This window comes from Argopecten irradians, chromosome 1, assembly GCF_041381155.1.
Source record: "Argopecten irradians isolate NY chromosome 1, Ai_NY, whole genome shotgun sequence".
NCBI lineage: Eukaryota > Metazoa > Mollusca > Bivalvia > Pectinida > Pectinidae > Argopecten > Argopecten irradians.
This window is the reverse complement of record NC_091134.1, coordinates 22418025-22438503: the sequence shown is the minus strand read 5'-3', so window position 1 is coordinate 22438503 and position 20479 is coordinate 22418025. Positions and strand designations below refer to the sequence as shown.

Below are 20479 nucleotides of genomic sequence, written 5' to 3'. Positions count from 1 at the left end.
TCACATCACCAATTTGTCAATCAAACATTCATGAGAAAAAAAAAACTTGTTTCCATAGATACAGTGCCAGTAAACATGTAACTTTCATTACTTATATATTTCCCGCTAAAAGTACAATCTAGTTTTATCACGCCAATGTCACATTACATGTATATATAGAGACACACAAAATCAATTACAGTGCTCAATAGGGCCGCGACATTTAACACGTACAGCTTCCAATAGAAATCAAATCAAGACACAACTTCCAACACAGCTAAATCAAGACACATTAATCCCAGATTTGTGACCTAACTTGTTAAAATACCTTTCACTTACAAATGCATTTCATAGATCACATTTTCAATATCATCAGTCCTGTTTTAAATCAAAGAATCTTCAGCCAGTACAATTGATCCATGACAATTTGACAGATAGGCATCAATAAATTCATATCAATAAACAGTTAGACACAGAACTGACAGCCGATAAATATAAACACCAAGTTCATATATCTATCATGAATATGTGATGAGATTCTCACACTGCCTGATAATCCGTCAATACATGATTAGAGCCATCAGTCAATTTTACAGGTAACTAGCTCACATATAAAATGGCCTGTCAGACATACGACTCGCTGAGAGCTTTAAATCCATCGCCGGCTCTCAGGTAAAATCCTGTTCCCGGCTACGTAGGAAAGAGCTTAATAATCTGAATCTCAGAATGCTGTCATCGACTGATACTACTGCTGGTACGTATTAATGCAGTAACCCTTCAGGGCAATACACCAAACCATTGTCATAATAACACTGTCTGATTAGCTATCTAAAACCTAATCCAATGTTCAGGTATAAAGATATTTATAAGGTGAACCTCACATTACATCGCTCTATACATACTTCTATTGACACACTTTAAGTGGATATCTTATTTTCAGTGATTTTCGCTTCAGAAGTCTTGTGATACATTTAACTTGTTAAGTTCATCGTTTCATTAAAACGAAAACAGAATTTTAATGAGGTAACAAATAGTTTCAATATGCAAATAAATTTGATTCTGTAAAATTTCAGCACATCAGAATATATTTAGTGGTTATATATATAAACACTGTTCACTTCAAATAATCACTAGAATGGAATTACTGAATACTATGTGGAAATAGATGAATTTGGTATCACGCTATATTTATATATATACTAAGCAGGAAGTCCATGTGATACATTATTCAAAGTTGTAACATACAAATGTACATAAATTGCATCAAATTTACATGTGACAAGCAAAGTCAAGTAGGCACATGAACTGAATATGTACATTGTATTTCAAAACGAAAGAACTATAGCAGTAACAAAATACTGGTACCATATTTTACAGCAAATAAGACCCTCCCGCAAATAAGACCCCCTCCACACCTATTTTGACACATGTGAGAATCTTTGCTTGGTTTGCTTTGATTAGTTTACGCCCTATTCAGGGCTCGAATTTCAGGCTGTTTTACTTGCTTTTTGCAAGTAGATATACCAGAATAGCAAGTGGAAAAAATATGCACTTGCTTAATTTAGCAAGTGGTTTTTATCAGGAACAACTGTAAAAATGACATAATGATTATGAAAAATTGTTGTATTGGAAAATATGGGGACCCAGTTCTTACTAAAATGTTGTTGATATATATACATTATGTACCTTTTCACCTCACAACATCATACATGATATAAATGATTTCATATGTAACAAAACTGTAATTTAAATACGGATATTTAATTATAAATAAAAAATGCAATTTAGCAAGTACAAATTAAAGGCATGCACTTGCTATTTTTAGCAAGTGACAAAAATTGTAAAATTCGGGCCCTGCCTATTAACAGCCAGGGACGTGCCAGTTTTGTTGGTGGAGGAAAACCGGAGTACCCGGAGAAAAACCACTGACCAGCAGTCAGTACCTGGCAACTGCCCCACAAGGGATTCAAACTCACTTCCAAGAGGTGGAGGGCATGTGGTAATATGTTGGTACATCTTAACCACACCGCCACTGCGGCCCATCTTTGCTTACAGCGTAGGGACATAAAATTAATGTAACCCTTTTATTTCTTGATTGCTTATAATTAATATATAGCTTTACACATGTAGATTTACATACATTTTGAGGAATTTAAATCACACATACATGTATTGTAGTAATCAGTGTCTACTTCACCATACAAGGTATGTTTCAGGTACGAAAATTAACTCTTTCATTGAAGCAATTCAATTATAAAGTGTTTACCTAAAACATTATACAATTATATATATATAAGTAATATAACCACACATTAATAGTACTTATGGGTTAATGTTTAACTTTGACTACAATTTTCACAAAAGGTTGTGCAATCAATACAATTATATCACTGATCATAAATCTATAGTGATTACTGTCACGCACATCACGTCTTTTATCTATTTCTGAGAGAGCTAAAGCACTAAAACCTTTCATGTCTAGTTTCCATTATTTCACTGGAATAAATACTGTGTTATTTAAACTTTTAATCTCGTAGATACAAGCAACCATTTGTTGTTTTGTATGATAGAAAAAACATCAAAAGCAGCTCCTATAGGAATGAGATTGTGTTTTACCATAACAGAAAATTTGTTCTTCATAGACATTGAAGAAATTTATAGATTTATTTGCAAAATGGTAAGCTTTATCAATCTGATTGTCTAAACATGTACAAAACAGTTTATAATGCTTGGTTGATTTTTTCTCCTTTTTCACATTCAGGACAATTTTTATCTGTAAATCTATAGCCACAAAATGTTGACTGAAGTTCAAATTCATTTTGTTGCGAGACATTTAAATTTTGAATTTCAATACTAAATACTACCCTGGCTCAAAAATGTCATTTAAGTACTGCATAAATTATATCTGGTTTGTTGTATATACCTATTTCAGATAAAAAGAAATGGTAAATCAAATTGAAAACTTGCCATCATTTTATGGTCAAAAGCTATAAACTTCAAGTTAAGTGATCAATACGTATAGCATTCACTTATCACATACGTGTTGTAATTTATATTCACACTCAAAACAGCTACATCCACATATAGAGTATTCAGTGATAAGAAATTCAACCACTGCTGGTTATTTCATAAACTGATCTTTTTCTAATAGTTTTATACATGGATAAGTTAAGTCTGCTCATGGGGCTGTATAGAAATCTAAACTTCAATTTGCAAAATCTTTTAATTAAGATTAATTCTCTTGCAGCATTTAATGGAAAACATTGAACTAGTTCAATGTTAACAATTATTCCCATAGGCATTCAACAAATAAAAAACATGTCGTGACATAGTTCTCCACCAAAGAGAACTAAAACATTTGGTATCTGGCAACACCAGCCACAAAATTGAAAACACATATACATGTATATGCATGAATTGCATGCATCCGGCATGTAATATATCAAGCTTGAGGCAAAATGTTTCATTCGTATAAATGGCTGCTTTTAATTACTTATTTATGTAATTATTTCTGTTGTTCTACTTCTTTATTCTTTTCGGAGTGATATTTAATGTAAAGTAAATTCAAAGAATACAATCAACCACCTAGATTTTATTTAATAAATTAAAACAAATTTAAAAATATTTACTAGAGATAATATCCATTATAAACTAGCAACTAGTATATATATAGCTACTTTCATGGAACCTAATAAGCCCCCAAGAATCTTTTTAGTGAGTTTTTTTTTTTTTTTTTTTAAATAGACAATGTCAAATTTGCAAGTCTTTTGATCAATACACTCATTGTATTCTCTTTAAGAAACGGGTTTAAATATCTCTAAGACTGAAATGTAGTTTGTTACAAGGTTACATGAATAATATTTTTAAATATTTGGCCTAAGGATGATTTGTTGTAAGCATATACTTTCCTTAAAATCAATATATTCCACTATCACCCAATGTAGACCAGAGTTTTTTCACCTAGATAATTGATTATTGATTATCATTTTACCTTGATCTATACCTCTCTATACATAACAATATTTTTTATTTTATTAATATATATTCAAACATACAGTAAATACATTTGAATTAAAATGCTGATGGCCCTGTAAAGCTGTCGAGACAGTACTATTAATTCTATTCATAATTAATGGAAATTCAATACTGATAGATCAGTATAAATGGTTGTACTGTGTATTACGGTATATGTAGATAATCTACATATTGAAAGAATTAAAAAGAAGTATATCTGCACTCATGGCGTACAAAAAAGGATACTTCTCAATTCATGTAATTTCAAAATGGAAGGGCTAGTTCATATAAAATCTTTAATTTGAAAAGTTAATTCTACATTAATACAAATTAGGCTAAATAAAAGTTGAAAAGTCCAGAAATAACATGAAATAATAAGCTTCTTAATTCGAACATCAGAGCAATCAGATTAATTTTCCTTTTTTAACATTTCAGTGATCTGGAACTTCAAACTCACAAAAGGGATTTGATGAGGACAGTAATGAAATACCATTCATACTCCTTCTAAAGTGGGCTATATATATGTGTAGTCCTAAAGTGGTATTTTTAGAGATCTTATATTCATATGTAAATTTGATGTATGTCAATGATGGCCTGAATTGTGTGAGTTCATGCAGTTAATTGTGTACTTAACAAGAAGGCTTGAATAAAGATTTCTATCACAGTTTGCACACGACAACATCGTGACAAATCACTGACCAATTTATTCTGATGACTTATATATAAAAATAGTTTAATTAAGTTTCTTAAGTCTTGTTTTTTGTGTGTAGTACTAGCTATAAACAGCCAGCAGGGTCAATGTTTTGGACATGGAGGTTTTAGAGGTAGAGGAATATACTGCAGAATTACCTAGAGAAAAAGCACCGGTCTTCGGTTGGTATACCTATAGCTGCTCCAGAATAGAAAGATTTTGATTTGCAAACCAAAGATTGAAACAACTAAATTTGGGATCTTATCTCTTCTATTCTTCCTAAGTGACTTTCTTCTTATCCCATTGACACTGCCTCACTTTGGCCAGGAGTCGAGCACTTGCTCTCCTAGCCTGTGAGGAAGGCTCTGAGTTCTGTCACCTAAAGTGGCGCAGTTTGTGCTCATGCTTAGTATATAGGGAGAGTATGACAGGGTGGTGTGTGTTTGTTCTGTGGTTCTGATAGTATGCTTCGGTGAGATTGCACTATAAAAAGGGACAAGAGTTCCACTATTACTTTGGCCAGAAACGATAACGTGGCGGCACGTAAAACTCTTCAATTCCACCATTACAAGGATACACAAAAATACTGCAGTTCCCCAGAACATACACAAACTTCAGACCATATACAAGGGAGATCATTAGTAAATGACCCTGACTATCAATATTCAATAAGACATTCATCTAACTAACCGACAAACTAAAGACTGAGAAATAAATTAATGATAGTAACTGTAGTACTGTGCCTAGACACCTGGATCATTTGGTCATAAATGTCAATATCTCTGTAGATGAAACAGTAAATCCTGTACCAGGCATCAATGTATGCTAGTTATTACCTCTGATACCAATATACCATACAATAAGCAATAGACCACACGAATCAATAACACTATCAAAGGACCATTCAATTCCTGCAATTGCTCACAGCAAGAGGGGTCAATATTTACTAACATTCAACTACACAAAAAATGTCCCAATCTACCGGTATTCAATGATATCTCCAATTCAACTACTGTACACAAAAAATGGGTGATCCTATTGAACAATATTTCACATTCAACTATACAAAACATGTGTGATTCTATTGAACAATATATCACATTCAACTATACAAAAAATGTGTGATCCTATTGAACAATATCTCACATTCAACTATACAAAAAATGTGTGATCCTATTGAACAATATCTCCCATTCAACTATACAAAAAATGTTTGATCCTATCCAACAATATTTCACATTCAACTACACAAAAATGTGTGATCCTATTGAACAATATCTCACATTCAACTATACAAAAAATGTTTGATCCTATTGAACAATATATCACATTCAACTATACAAAAAATGTGTGATATTATTGAACAATATCTCACATTCAACTATACAAAAAATGTGTGATCCTTTTGAACAACATATCACATTCAACTATACAAAAAATGTGTGATCCTATTGAACAATATCTCCCATTCAAGTATACAAAAAATGTGTGATTCTATTCAACAATATCTCATATTCAACTGCGCAAGAATTATCTGATTCTATTAGTGATATCTACTAAACATTTTGTTTTCAATGTTTTGATAAGTATATGGGAAAAAAACAATCCCTATTTTCTTTCTATCTGTATTATAGGTGTTGCAGATCCATTAAGTCCTTTGTCACATTAGGATAGGTAAGGTATCTTGTGTATATTCAGCTCGTACATTTACTGCGTATTGACTGATTAAATCAATATTAATTATATCTATGGTACAAATAGAGAGCGAGAGTCATGCTGTGACAATGTGAGAGCATCAATATTTACTCATAGACAATGCTCTAATATAGCCCTAAATCTAATGTATACAGCAAACCGATCAAATCAACATCAAAATAGGCCCTTTTTGTAATTATATACATTTTATGAACATGCTAATCTGGATTACTTCATTACAGATACATATTTTTTCTTACAAGTGGTTTTTTGGGGGTTTTTTTTACGTAAAAGCATAGTATTTTGATGTAATAAATATGTAGTCTAAATGCAAATCCTCCAAATACACTGTACTGTACCAGATCCATACATCACTGTTGCAAGTTGTTTGAACATCCACATTTGTAATTCAATCCTCAGTTGTGGAATCGATAAATTCAAAATAATCCTTTCAATATTTTGAGATGCACTTTTATACACCATTAACATTCTTCCTTTTTACTCCATAGCCACTTTCTCAATATACTCAATCTTGAAAAGCACAAATCACTTCATTTTCAATCACAGTTGCACCCTTTCATGAATTCGAAATTCAAACAAAACCAGAAAGAATGCGGCACACTCCTACTTTTTAAGAACTCTGAAAGTCCAACGTGTAGCTAAGTCAAATCCCAGTGAAATACAAGTTATAAGACCACGCACACAATCTTTTCATGACGTTAGAAATATTTGTATAAAGGAGGTGATTAAATATCCAATAAAGAGGTACCTGACATATGGAGTACTACGGTACTCCATTTAAATATATATAGCATGTCCCTACTACAAGGTGGAGCAGTCAAAGCTTTAAAGGCTACTGTGTGGTAGATTCAGTTAGTGACCTTATGGAAGCTGGCTCAGGGAGTCCAAATAGAGAAGAAAGCTTAAACAAACACTAAACTATAGTTGAATAGTTAAAAATCTTAAAATTAGTTAATGGTATATGCTGCAACTGTTGCATTCCAAATTATTAGGAGTTATTTCCCTTTACATGTATGTCCCTATACAGATGGCAATGTAAACCTCAGAACTGGCCAGTGAGATGATGGGGACCAAGGATCCTAAGTTTGCACACTATCTTGAAGGGAAGCTGATCATGGATTGGAGATTGGATAGAGAAGCAAGCAACTTAAACACTATTATTTCATATGAAATGTTAGAAACTGACATCATGAAAAAATTGTAACAGCAAGAATGGGGCTCACACTCGGGACCTCTGAACACGATAACCAGATATTTTACAGCTACAATTTAGTTGGTACATGAAAACCTAGTGGAGACATCAGCTGGCACTGAATGGTAGGTTAATATACTATATCATTTAAGATAGAAACAAAATGCCTTAAAGACTTGAATTGTTCATACGAACCTATAGTGCTATATTTTGTATGATGAGATTTAAAAGAATTTTTTCCTAGTATTAATAGGACTTAAAAGGCTATTTAAATTTACTCTAGCATGTAACAGCTAGGCCTTATAAAATAAACAGGTCTCTTGGTTTTAAAGAAGAAGTTTTTAAAATGAACATATTGATGCAGGACATAAGATCCTTTCAATGAAATCAGCAGGTACTACACCTGATATGGCAATAACTCCTATATGAGTTATTGCCCATTCCGCAAATTTTCCTGTTGTTTTAATTCTGCAATATGTATACAAAATTTAATTAGAATTTGAATGATATAATTGAGCAGGCTTTTGTAATTATATTAAGATGTTGACTAAAAAAATTTCAAAATCGGTCTTAAAACTCTATTATTTGTAAATTGTAGCAGTGCACATGTTGTAAGGTTGATTTGCCGGCCGTTCTTTAAATTTCTAATGACGTTTTGATTTCCGTTCCCTGGTCTGTTTGTCTCCCACACAGTGGAAATTGTCAGCCGATCTGTATTTACGTTTGTTTACATCACGAGTATGGGACTTTCATTCAAGCAGACATGTTATACAAATATTTTGTTTAAACATTTGTAAAGGACCTTGTTCAGCATTTAAACAGGTAAAAAAAATGATACCCATTGAACCATGTATACTTTATATAAAAGGATTCAAGACTTGTAAAAGATACAATTAGCCTTGGAAAGTTTCCTAAACACACATGAAGAAATTAAAATAGGATATGTAATCTGTTTTAAATGGAAGCTTTTTATCTTGTACTGAATTTTATACATTGTTTTTTTCTTTTTACTAAAAAACATATACAATTTAAACATTTTAAGGCATAGAAATAATACAAGCTTTTCGATTGAGGAAATGTTAACAATTATTCCAGTTAATTTGCTTCAACTTTTGAAGTATTACAGTATATACCCTTGATATTGAGTTCAATGCTGTAAAGAATTATGTTTATGGACTTGTATCAAGAAAATATGAAATAAAAGACAAAACCAAAGACTGTTTTGGTACCCAGTATTTAAAATATCAAAACTTCAAATCACCTGACTCTTGATGTTTTATGGCCTTTTGTTATTGCTTTCACAAATTATATTTCAATATCATATTTATATCACCTATCCCAAATTAAAGATCCAATATACATAACTAGGCTTATTAGCAAAAAAGTTCAGTTCAATAGGCCTACAGATCTTATTGATACCATGCATTAACACACATATATATGGATAAAATCAAGCTATACCAAATATATTTTAAATGTTTTTTGGGTGTTTTTTTTCTAGTATTGGTACAGCAGTTGTTGATTCTTGATACTTGTAAATATGCCTTCATTACAAACAGGTTGTCATAGAAGTTACGATTGTTGCTGATGTAGAAGTCATTACACTTTATACATTATCACAGAAAGATGATAACAACACTAGAGGCGTTCCCTCCCTTTACATCATTTACTGGTAGTTAAAATAAAATGAAATTTATTTTAACCACAAAACTAAGTCAAAACTTACCACAATACTAAGTCAAAACTTTTACATTAATTGTGTAACTGATCAATTGGATATCATTACAATGACATTTACTAGTAGGAATATGTATTTATAGACACATTATATTGGATTCAATTACAAACATGTATATTTTCATCAATTTATGTTTATTTTCTAAGGACCAACAACGTCTAAGACTCTACAAACAGCACTGGAGGAGTTACCTCCCTTGACACCGTGCTTATCATGCATTAGGCATTGTGATATATTTTTATCACCAAATTAAGCCAATATATATAGATACATAAAAAACAGTACCATAAATATATATATTTGAGCTGTGAAAATGTCAACCTGATTTCTAGATGATTTTCCCACAACCATCTGGTAAATCAATGTCAAACAAAATGATATTGGTCATAGTTTTTGATGTTTTTTCTTATACTGCTCCAAAGTAACTTTGACATGAATTTATACATTTAGGATGCCAATATTAGGGCAAATTAAAAGTAATTAATATTACATTGAAATCAGTGATAGCTACCGTAGTTTGCTTACATGTAAATAACACAGAAAACCATTCACCATTTTTATCAAATCATTCCAAAGTTAGTGTCAGATTATTACCCATCAAGATCAGTCTTTGATGAAAATACCATATTCATCAAAGACCATGAATTCATCAAAGACCATGAATTTGTTGTAAGTGTACATGTGTTTGTTGTTTTACTGTATATCTATCAACATATTGAGATACATATTTACTCCTTTTCAATTTCAATTTGATGCAAAGAGATAATATGCATTCAATCAAGTTTTTACCCTTTGACTTCAGATGTACCTTAGCACACGACCTTCAGCCATGTTCATGGCAATGGTAATACATATGTATATGAATGATTATGTTTTTCAAAAGTGTTGTTTTGTCTTTTCCTACTGAAGTCAATGAAAACTTGTATTAACATTTAATAAAGTATCTTCACAAAAGCCTTTGTTTTGATCGACGGCTCCATAAGATAAATTGAATTAAAAAGATAGTTTTGACTTTTGCTTGTAAGTTATATATCTACATGTAAAGTGCAACAATACTAAGTCCCCAGTTTGAATTAATTATAATACAATGTACAATAATCATAATTAGTATTAACAGGTAGCTGTCTGTGTTTGTGTACAATTTCAAAAAAAAACCTGACACATTTGTATAAAACTACATGTAAACAGTTTAACTGCAGACATTGGTAGAGACAAATGGAAAAAAAAGTTTCTGAAGGTCTCAGCATCATTCAGTTTCACATCCTGTAAATCTCAAAGACTTCCTTGGTTGAATCTTGTAACATATATACTGATCATGTTGAATGTAGTTGTCTTGAAATTGCTGGTATATTCGATTAATTCCTGTCAGCTGATTCGATCTGGTTTTGTGAATACCAGAGAGATAAGGATTCGAGAATCTTAAATCTTACACCTGGCCTGAAGACATGTACATGTTCATTACAAAGCATTGGTGAGTTGAAGAGTTGATGTACTCTAATTATCAGACTCTGAATATCAGATTTTTGACGAATGAATCAATCTGTGGTTCAGCATTACTTTAAGTTTGACAGCCTCTGAATCCTGCATGCATCTGCTACATGGTGTAATGATAATTACAGAGCATATAAGATGCAGGTGCATCCTTTGAACACCTTTCATTATACATTTTGTATTTCAAGTTATACTGCAGTATTACTGTCAGTATAAAGAACAGACACTTGCTTTCTTTTTCTCATCCAGCTTCCTGTTGCAGGTATGAAAATTCAAATACAAATAGTTGACATAATATGAGAGTCCACTGGTAGGCTAATTTTTTAATGGACGTTATTTTTCTGACCAATATAGACACAGCTATGATGACTGGGATCTCAGTACTAGTCTTATCCAAAGGCATTGATCCGGACAGGATCTAATGTACCTGGTGTTACTGGTGTATCCAGTAATATTCACCAGTGTCTCATTATGCTATGCCAATAGCGTTGTTGTATTTTAATGTCAAAATTAAATGTGATCACTTCTTAAAAGAAAGTTTCTGGTTGACTTTAGTTATAAGCTTGCCATTTGGCTGGTGTTATTTGAACGAATAACATTATAGAAAACATGTCTGCAAAAATGACTTTTGAAGACCTCAGTGAGTTTGTTTATGCGTATAACCTCGTGAGCCTTGTAAGCTAGTACACTATAAATACACAAAATATTTTTTGTTTGGGTATAGTTTAATTCAGCATATCCTCCACATTTCATAACAAAGGTTGGCCTTGTAATGGCTTTATCAGTCTTAGATCTCAAATCCAGCGGGAAATGAGACTTTTACTGTTGTGTTTAGTTTGCATCTGACATCAAAGCTTGTTGCAAATTATTAATGTTTTTGCATATATGCATACATTGAATATACAACGATTTAGGCGCTAAACATTGCGCAACAAATATAACATATCAAAATCATAACATATACAATATGTTGTATATGCATGAAACAAACAGATGTAACGAATATTGCTAAAGACAGTTTAGAATCAAAAAATCAAAACATGCTCAGACACGCGGCAAACTATAAATTTGAAAATCTTATACTTACTCGACCAAATAGGCCTTCGATATTCGTCAGACTTATACATATAGGAGTTGATATTTCAGGGGCAGCTTGTTCCCGGTTTTCTGCAGGTGGCAAATGGTTATTTTTCTCAAAAAAATCCTTCCACTGTTTACCAGTGGAGACAATCGCCGCCATGATGTAAACAGAAATAGCGCTTCCGGTATTTAGAAGATTATAATTTTAAATGTTCCAGTAAAATGTTCCGGAAATATTCAGTGCAGTAATATATTGCTTCAGTTATTGACACTATATTGTCTTAATTTGTTAAACTAGTAGCACACAAATATAACAAAAGTTTTTAAAAGTTTTATCTTAACATTTTGAATACATTTAGACAATCAATGCTGTGAATTATTCCCGGATGTATGTAAAACGTTTCCCTACTTCTTTTATTATGTTCGACGTGTATTGTGTTTCCGGGTACAACTTGGTATGTAGCATATGAGTTACTAATTAAATTTCCTTTGATTGTGGTCATTTAAGACACATTATTGATGTTATGATGATAAGGATGATTACTTTTGTTAACGAACATAGTTTGGAGTGATGTGTCAACCCACAGCTACGTACAGATCGTGATGTCACGGTATATAATAATATATGATCATCATTTTACTGTACGTCTACAATTTTATACTAACGTTATGTAAATAATCCCTACTGCAATGCATCAATGATTATTTGTGTTTAATTTCACATCATGAGTATTTACATCTAAAGGTGCATACTATCTACACGTGTAAAAGTATAACTGATTTGTTAAAAGTTCCTTTATCTACCTGTCTACATGTAGATATAAAAAAGGGTATTGTTAAAATTAAAGACTTCTTAACCTATACTTCTTATTGTTTCTTATAACTGGTGTGAGACACAGTCAGGGATCAATCTATATAGCTCTGATTTATTACCGTTTATGGATAAATTTCCCCTCAAGGAATGAATTCCCCTCTGGCCTAAAATTCCCCTAAAGATTTAAAAATTCCCCATTGGAAGCTAAAAAATGACCGTTTTTGTAACACAATTTCCCCTGTGACTTATTTTTCATTAATTTTTTAAGACTTTTGTTTGCAAATTTTTTCATATTTATCATACAGCTACTGCAAAATTTATGATAAACTCAAATTTTTTCTGAGTTTAAAATCTTGCTTTACTAAATCTAAAAATAAAATTAGTTATTTTACAGTACTTTTTCGTCAAAATGAATATCATTATGAACCAAAATAAGAAGATTCAAATTCCCCTATATTTCGCCAAACTTTTCCCCTATTTTGAAAAAGGGTAGTTTCCCCAAAAACCTAGATTGATCCCTGACAATTAACTAGCTAATTAAAGGTGTAGCAGAAAATGTATCACCTTAGTTAGTCAAAAGGTGATATATAGACTTTTCTGCTACAACAGTTGAATAACATCCAAAATGTAATATGAAAAACAATTTATTTTTTGCTGATATTATCAATTTATCATATTATGAATTGATTCATTGCAACAATTGTTACCTCTAGTATTCCGTCTTTGCATATTACAGAGTTAGCTCCCTTGCGGGTAGGTATCGATTATTACGTCATTATTTTGTTAGCGCAATTCGCGTCGTTTTCCCTGAAACGTATGACGTTGCACTCCCAAACACATGACGTCACAATCGATACCTACCCGCAAGTGCAGATAACTCTGTAATATGCAAATTTGGAATAACTTCATCACATTACCATAAATTACAGCATACAGTATTTTGTACAATAATTGTATATACCATAACTTTATACAGTAACACAGACCTTGAATAGGAAAATGCCGGAACATTCACCATCACCGACACCTGAACGGGCCATCTACGGATTTGTCTTGTATCTATTGTCTTTTGTTATGTTTTGTAAGTAAATGTATCGATAAATACTACAACAATGGATAATTTGATTTTTATATGAAGACTTATCACTTGGATTTACTAGAAAAGATGATGATTTAATTTAAACAGCAGTTTCAATAAAAAGTCAATATAATAATCCAAATTTTCTTCAGTTATATAAAATTAGATGCTATGAAATAATCATTTCAGTTTTGAAGATTAAAGAACAACTCTCTCTCTAATAGACCTTGAAAACTATCATTTACTACACCATATATATGTATTTGAAATATACTGACTATGCTAACCTCACACTAATTTGCTGATGTAATTCGAATTTAAAATAATAAACCTACATAATAGTCACATGTTAGATTTCCTATATAATTGATCCGTAGCGGTGGTTTGATCTGTTTTCAGTTCTGTACCTTGTATGGGCGTGGGTCCCTGATGCTTGGCTGCACCAATTGGGACTGGACTACTGGCCACAGAAGTAAGTTTCTTTTTCGCTTATGAAAGTCTGAATCAAAGGTTTGACTTTTAACGTTTACTTTTAACACAATGAAATTGTACAAGTCAATGTATCTTTAGGGAGTGGTAAACATGAGATAAGATAGAGATACATTAGAATTTTATTCATACTAAGGGGACATCTACATGTAACCAACATATGAAAAAAGAACATCAAGTTTGTCCTGGCTTTCAAGTTTTTTGGTGTTTTATGTCTTCCCAGAACATATGCATGAAAACAAAGCTGTAATTTTTGTCTCTGCCATATGCTTTGCCATAGTTTTTATGCAGGTTGCAAAAAAACAGGTTTTTTTTTAAAGATTTTCATTGATCAATTCCAATTAGAAGATGAGCTATTGTACTAAATTCAGACCTGGCTAATATAAGACTGGCAGAAAACGGTTTACATTGACTTTACAAGCAGTTGACTGTTGCTATACCCACCTTTATGTGTGTCTGTATGTTAACATTGACTTTACAGACAGTGCGCTGTTCTTTATACCCACCTTTCTGTATGATTGTATGGAGACTTTACAGGCAGTTGGCTGTTGCTATAGCAACCTTTCTGTGTGTCTGTATGTTTAAATTGACTTTACAGGCAGTGGGCTGTTGCTATACCCACCTTTCCGTGTGTCTGTATGTTTACATTGACTTTACAGGCAGTAGGCTGTTGCTATACCCACCTTTCTGTGTGTCTGTATTTTGACTTTACAGGCAGTGGGCTGTTGCAATATCCACATTTCTGTATGTCTGTATGTTTACATTGACTTTACAGGCAGTGGGCTGTTGCTATACCCACCTTTCTGTGTGTCTGTATTTTGACTTTACAGGCAGTAGGCTGTTGCTATACCCACCTTTCTGTGTGTCTGTATTTTGACTTTACAGGCAGTAGGCTGTTGCTATACCCACCTTTCTGTATGTCTGTATGTTTACATTGACTTTACAGGCAGTAGGCTGTTGCTATACCCACCTTTCTGTGTGTCTGTATTTTGACTTTACAGGCAGTGGGCTGTTGCAATATCCACATTTCTGTATGTCTGTATGTTTACATTGACTTTACAGGCAGTGGGCTGTTGCTATACCCACCTTTCTGTGTGTCTGTATTTTGACTTTACAGGCAGTGGGCTGTTGCAATATCCACATTTCTGTATGTCTTTATGTTTACATTAATTTTACAGACAGTGGGCTGTTGCTATACCCACCTTTCTGTGTGTCTGTATTTTGACTTTACAGGCAGTGGGCTGTTGCAATATCCACATTTCTGTATGTCTTTATGTTTACATTAATTTTACAGGCAGTGGGCTGTTGCAATATCCACCTTTCTGTATGTCTGTATGTTTACATTGACTTTACAGACAGTGGGCTGTTGCTATACCCACCTTTCCGTATGTCTGTATGTTTACATTGACTTTACAGACAGTGGGCTGTTGCTATACCCACCTTTCTGTATGTCTGTATGTTTACATTGACTTTACAGACAGTGGGCTGTTGCTATACCCACCTTTCTGTGTGTCTGTATGTTTACATTGACTTTACAGACAGTGGGCTGTTGCTATACCCACCTTTCTGTATGTCTGTATGTTTACATTGACTTTACAGGCAGTGGGCTGTTGCTATACCCACCTTTCCGTGTGTCTGTATGTTTACATTGACTTTACAGACAGTGGGCTGTTGCTATACCCACCTTTCTGTATGTTTACATTGACTTTACAGGCAGTGGGCTGTTGCTATACCCACCTTTCTGTATGTCTGTATGTTTACATTGACTTTACAGGCAGTGGGCTGTTGCTATACCCACCTTTCTGTATGTTTACATTGACTTTACAGGCAGTGGCCTGTTGCTATGCCCACCTTTCTGTATGTCTGTATGTTTACATTGACTTTACAGGCAGTGGGCTGTTGCTATACCCACCTTTCTGTATGTCTGTATGTTTACATTGACTTTACAGGCAGTGGGCTGTTGCTATACCCACCTTTCTGTATGTCTGTATGTTTACATTGACTTTACAGGCAGTGGGTTGTTGCTATACCCACCTTTCTGTATGTTTACATTGACTTTACAGGCATTGGGCTGTTGCTATACCCACCTTTCTGTGTGTCTGTATGTTTACATTGACTTTACAGGCAGTGGGCTGTTGCTATACCCACGTTTCTGTGTGTATGTATGTTTACATTGACTTTACAGACTGTGGGCTGTTGCTATACCCACCTTTCTGTGTGTCTGTATGTTTACATTGACTTTACAGGCAGTGGGCTGTTGCTATACCCACCTTTCTGTGTGTCTGTATGTTTACATTGACTTTACAGACAGTGGGCTGTTGCTATACCCACCTTTCTGTATGTCTGTATGTTTACATTGACTTTACAGACAGTGGGCTGTTGCTATACCCACCTTTCTGTATGTCTGTATGTTTACATTGACTTTACAGACAGTGGGCTGTTGCTATACCCACCTTTCTGTATGTCTGTATGTTTACATTGACTTTACAGGCAGTGGGTTGTTGCTATACCCACCTTTCTGTATGTCTGTATGTTTACATTGACTTTACAGGCAGTGGGTTGTTGCTATACCCACCTTTCTGTGTGTCTGTATGTTTACATTGACTTTACAGACAGTGGGCTGTTGCTATACCCACCTTTCTGTATATCTGTATGTTTACATTGACTTTACAGGCAGTGGGCTGTTGCTATACCCACCTTTCTGTGTGTCTGTATGTTTACATTGACTTTACAGGCAGTGGGCTGTTGCTATACCCACCTTTCTGTATGTCTGTATGTTTACATTGACTTTACAGACAGTGGGTTGTTGCTATACCCACCTTTCTGTATGTTTACATTGACTTTACAGGCATTGGGCTGTTGCTATACCCACCTTTCTGTGTGTCTGTATGTTTACATTGACTTTACAGGCAGTGGGCTGTTGCTATACCCACCTTTCTTTGTGTCTGTATGTATACATTGACTTTACAGGCAGTGGGCTGTTGCTATACCCACGTTTCTGTGTGTCTGTATGTTTACATTGACTTTACAGACAGTGGGCTGTTGCTATACCCACCTTTCTGTGTGTCTGTATGTTTACATTGACTTTACAGACAGTGGGCTGTTGCTATACCCACCTTTCTGTGTGTCTGTATGTTTACATTGACTTTACAGACAGTGGGCTGTTGCTATACCCACCTCTCTGTATGTCTATATTTTGACTTTACAGGCAGTGGGCTGTTGCCATACCCACCTTTCTGTATGTCTGTATGTTTACATTGACTTTACAGACAGTGGGCTGTTGCTATACCCACCTCTCTGTATGTCTATATTTTGACTTTACAGACAGTGGGCTGTTGCTATACCCACCTTTCTGTGTGTCTATATTTTGACTTTACAGGCAGTGGGCTGTTGCCATACCCACCTTTCTGTATGTCTGTATGTTTACATTGACTTTACAGGCAGTGGGCTGTTGCTATACCCACCTTTCTGTGTGTCTGTATGTTTACATTGACTTTACAGACAGTGGGCTGTTGCTATACCCACCTTTCTGTGTGTCTGCTTTCTGATGAGTTATCCTGTGTACTTTGGAATGACTTTCTTGAACTCGTCACCACTCACATCAAGGGAGATTATTAAAGGTAGGATTATATTGATATAAAAATCATCATATCCTTAGTTCTGAAAAATGAAATACCTGATTCGCTGTAATTAGCCTCCCTTGCAATGAATAATAACTGTCAAAGGAAAAAAGGCATATGTATTTTACTGTGACTAATTAATGTGTCAATAGTAGGGGAAAAGTTAAGATATGGCTGATTCATTTAGATGTTTTTGTCCACAACTTATATTTTGATTCACTGATAAGCAGCCCAATTTTATTTTTAAAGTGTCCTTGGCAAAAATTGTTGTAAATACAGTATTTCAAAAAGATCAACTTAACTCTTTATTGGTAAAATTGATTGTCTATCATTTCAGATAGTCATGCGATTCCACAAACAGACAAGACCTACCCACCAGAGTCCATTCCTCCACTATGTGACCTTTCCATCTCAGAGGTCAACAAGAGGCTGTATCTAGATGAATTCTGATGTCAGGGTCACAAGTCAACCAGAAACTGAATCCTGACCTTCGTAAGGTCAACATGTGACTTCTGAGTCACGTCATCGGGAATTCAATCTACCAAGGTCATCAAGTGACTTTGGAATTTCAAGGTGACAGGTTACCAACAATGCAATTCTGACATCCTCAAGGATTACAAATGACTTCAGAATAATGTAATGATAGGTAGCCAATATTGCAATTCTGACCTTCTCATCATCATCATATGACTAATGAAAAATGACAAGCTGAATGGCCATAGACAGTACAATGCTGGCCTTTATTGATTCAATAAATGATTACAAAGGTCAAAGATCATTTGTCACTCAATACCTGTCTTTCCATGGTTATCCATTGTCTGCAATAGGAATAAGCATAAAACATTTGTACAATATATTTGCAGGGTGACAAGTTCAGGGATAGTACACTTAACAAGTTCAGAGGTCATAGATAGTACACTTAACAAGTTCAGAGGTCATATATAGTACACTTAACAAGTTTAGAGGTCATAGATAGTACACTTATTAAGTTCAGAGGTCATATATACATGTTAAACACGTTTAAGTTAAAATAAGCGGTTACCAAAAATAGATTTGATTCAACATATTACATGTATATATTCAACAATCAACAATTGCTTATCAAATGACTGCAATGAAGAATAAATGTCATTAAAATCCTGATAATGACTTATAAACAGATTGTTATGAATTAAATATCATAGCTAAAGGGAAACTAGAACGAATATTCGTACCCGGCCTACTATACTTTTCGGCCGGGTACGAATTGGCCCCTATGTGTCCTAGTGGAGCAGTGCCTCCGAAAATCACTCGGGCACAATTTTCTATACTTTTTGGTAGGTTTCCAAGTATTTTGTGCGTATACAAGCATTTACATATTATTTTTGTCGAAAACAAACATAACTACCATTCTTGATATCTACCGTACCGCTCACAAAACGTCAAATTCATACTTTGTAGACTTGCTGTATAAATTCACTGCGGAAAGGTATTCATATGTGTATATGTAAAACAAAATGTCTCGCTGAGAATTTGATATTTTATATGGTTCAGTTTTATTGCCTAGTAGGTAACCGATATAAAACAAGTACGATAAAATGCATTTAAATAATGGTTTGCATAACCATTACTTTGCTCCATTAGCAGTAATAGGCACCAATTGTAGCTCTAAAAACGACAACATTTTCTGTCTAAAAGTAGTTTGAGCTACAACATTGCAGCTAAAGGCAAACATGTGAATGTTTGTTATGGGTGAATTAGGAATTCACAGAACTCTGTTCAACGATTTTACACTTATGCAAAGGTACCCAAGTTTCCTGATATTGACTTAGTAAATATCAGCAGAGTTTTGGAAACACAGTTAAAGAGGAACAGCAAACCAAATGGTATATATGTTTGTAAAATGAAGGTACTATCTTGGTGAAATCTAAATGTGACAATTCATTTATTTTTGATCAAATTGTAATTGTGAACATAAGGACTGGGTCCATTTCTTTTAAACTTGAAATGATCAAAACTTTGGAATGCTGAAATTCGTAAGTTATTAACTGCTTTGACTTGTTTAAATACCAAAAAGACTGATTATCTTTACAATTCATCCAAAATTCAATAAAATTGTACGATTTATCTTTGTCATTGACTTTGTACTACTCTACATTATATTGAACTCGACTATGTACCCTTGGTCATCTCTCCGATGTCAATCCTACACTACTACTGTGTAACCAGATTCATGGACTAGGACAAGACATTATACGTCACACCGGAAGTAGCAAGTAATAAAGGGACGAAGAGACAACCGCAGCTACAACCAGTCAAGATAATCAAGAGGCATCATTACATGCTACATGTAGAATTAGCTTCCTTCGATGCGAAGTTCAGCCAAGTTTAGCCAAATTTATATCAACACGAATGTTTTAACTTCCATTGCCAGCTTGAATAAAGCTGTTAAATAATATGTCACGAAACTTGAGTGGTAATATCAAGCGTTTTTAAACATCGCTGGAAGACTTACCAACGTCTCCCATGTCACTGCCTTTCTTCTGTACCCAAGTTGTGTTCATTTGCAATTACTGAAACATATAATCTAGTCTACAA

The 20479-nt window shown here is 33.8% G+C and overlaps 2 protein-coding genes across 12 annotated transcripts in view; one reads left to right on the top strand and one right to left on the bottom strand.

Moving 5' to 3' along the window:
* LOC138321038 (nephrocystin-4-like) overlaps positions 1-12082 on the bottom strand; it is a 29814-nt gene extending 17732 nt beyond the window's left edge. For 2 of the 7 annotated variants that reach the window (XM_069264469.1, XM_069264476.1), the window contains exon 1: positions 6739-7071. Coding sequence is in view for 1 of the 7 variants with exons in the window: in XM_069264482.1 (XP_069120583.1) it covers positions 11909-12061 (153 nt within the window). In the remaining 6 variants the exon portion in view is untranslated. Of the gene's footprint in view, positions 1-318; positions 337-6738; positions 7130-11908 lie in introns of those variants that run through there. The other 5 variants (XM_069264482.1, XM_069264450.1, XM_069264435.1 and 2 more) reach the window with 5 other exon arrangements.
* LOC138321093 (phosphatidylinositol N-acetylglucosaminyltransferase subunit P-like) lies at positions 691-20014 on the top strand. Of its 5 annotated transcripts, none has more exons than XM_069264514.1 (5): positions 691-733; positions 13692-13796; positions 14193-14265; positions 17784-17902; positions 18240-20014. In XM_069264514.1, exons 1-5 carry the CDS (start codon positions 706-708, stop codon positions 18350-18352), a joined length of 438 nt encoding a protein of 145 aa, XP_069120615.1. In that variant the 5' UTR covers positions 691-705; the 3' UTR covers positions 18353-20014. The 5 variants fall into 5 exon arrangements, with proteins under 5 accessions (XP_069120615.1, XP_069120650.1, XP_069120641.1 ...); XM_069264549.1 differs by lacking the exon at positions 691-733 and adding an exon at positions 7560-7717; XM_069264540.1 differs by lacking the exon at positions 691-733 and adding an exon at positions 12323-12356.
* Positions 20015-20479: the final 465 nt, after the last annotated feature.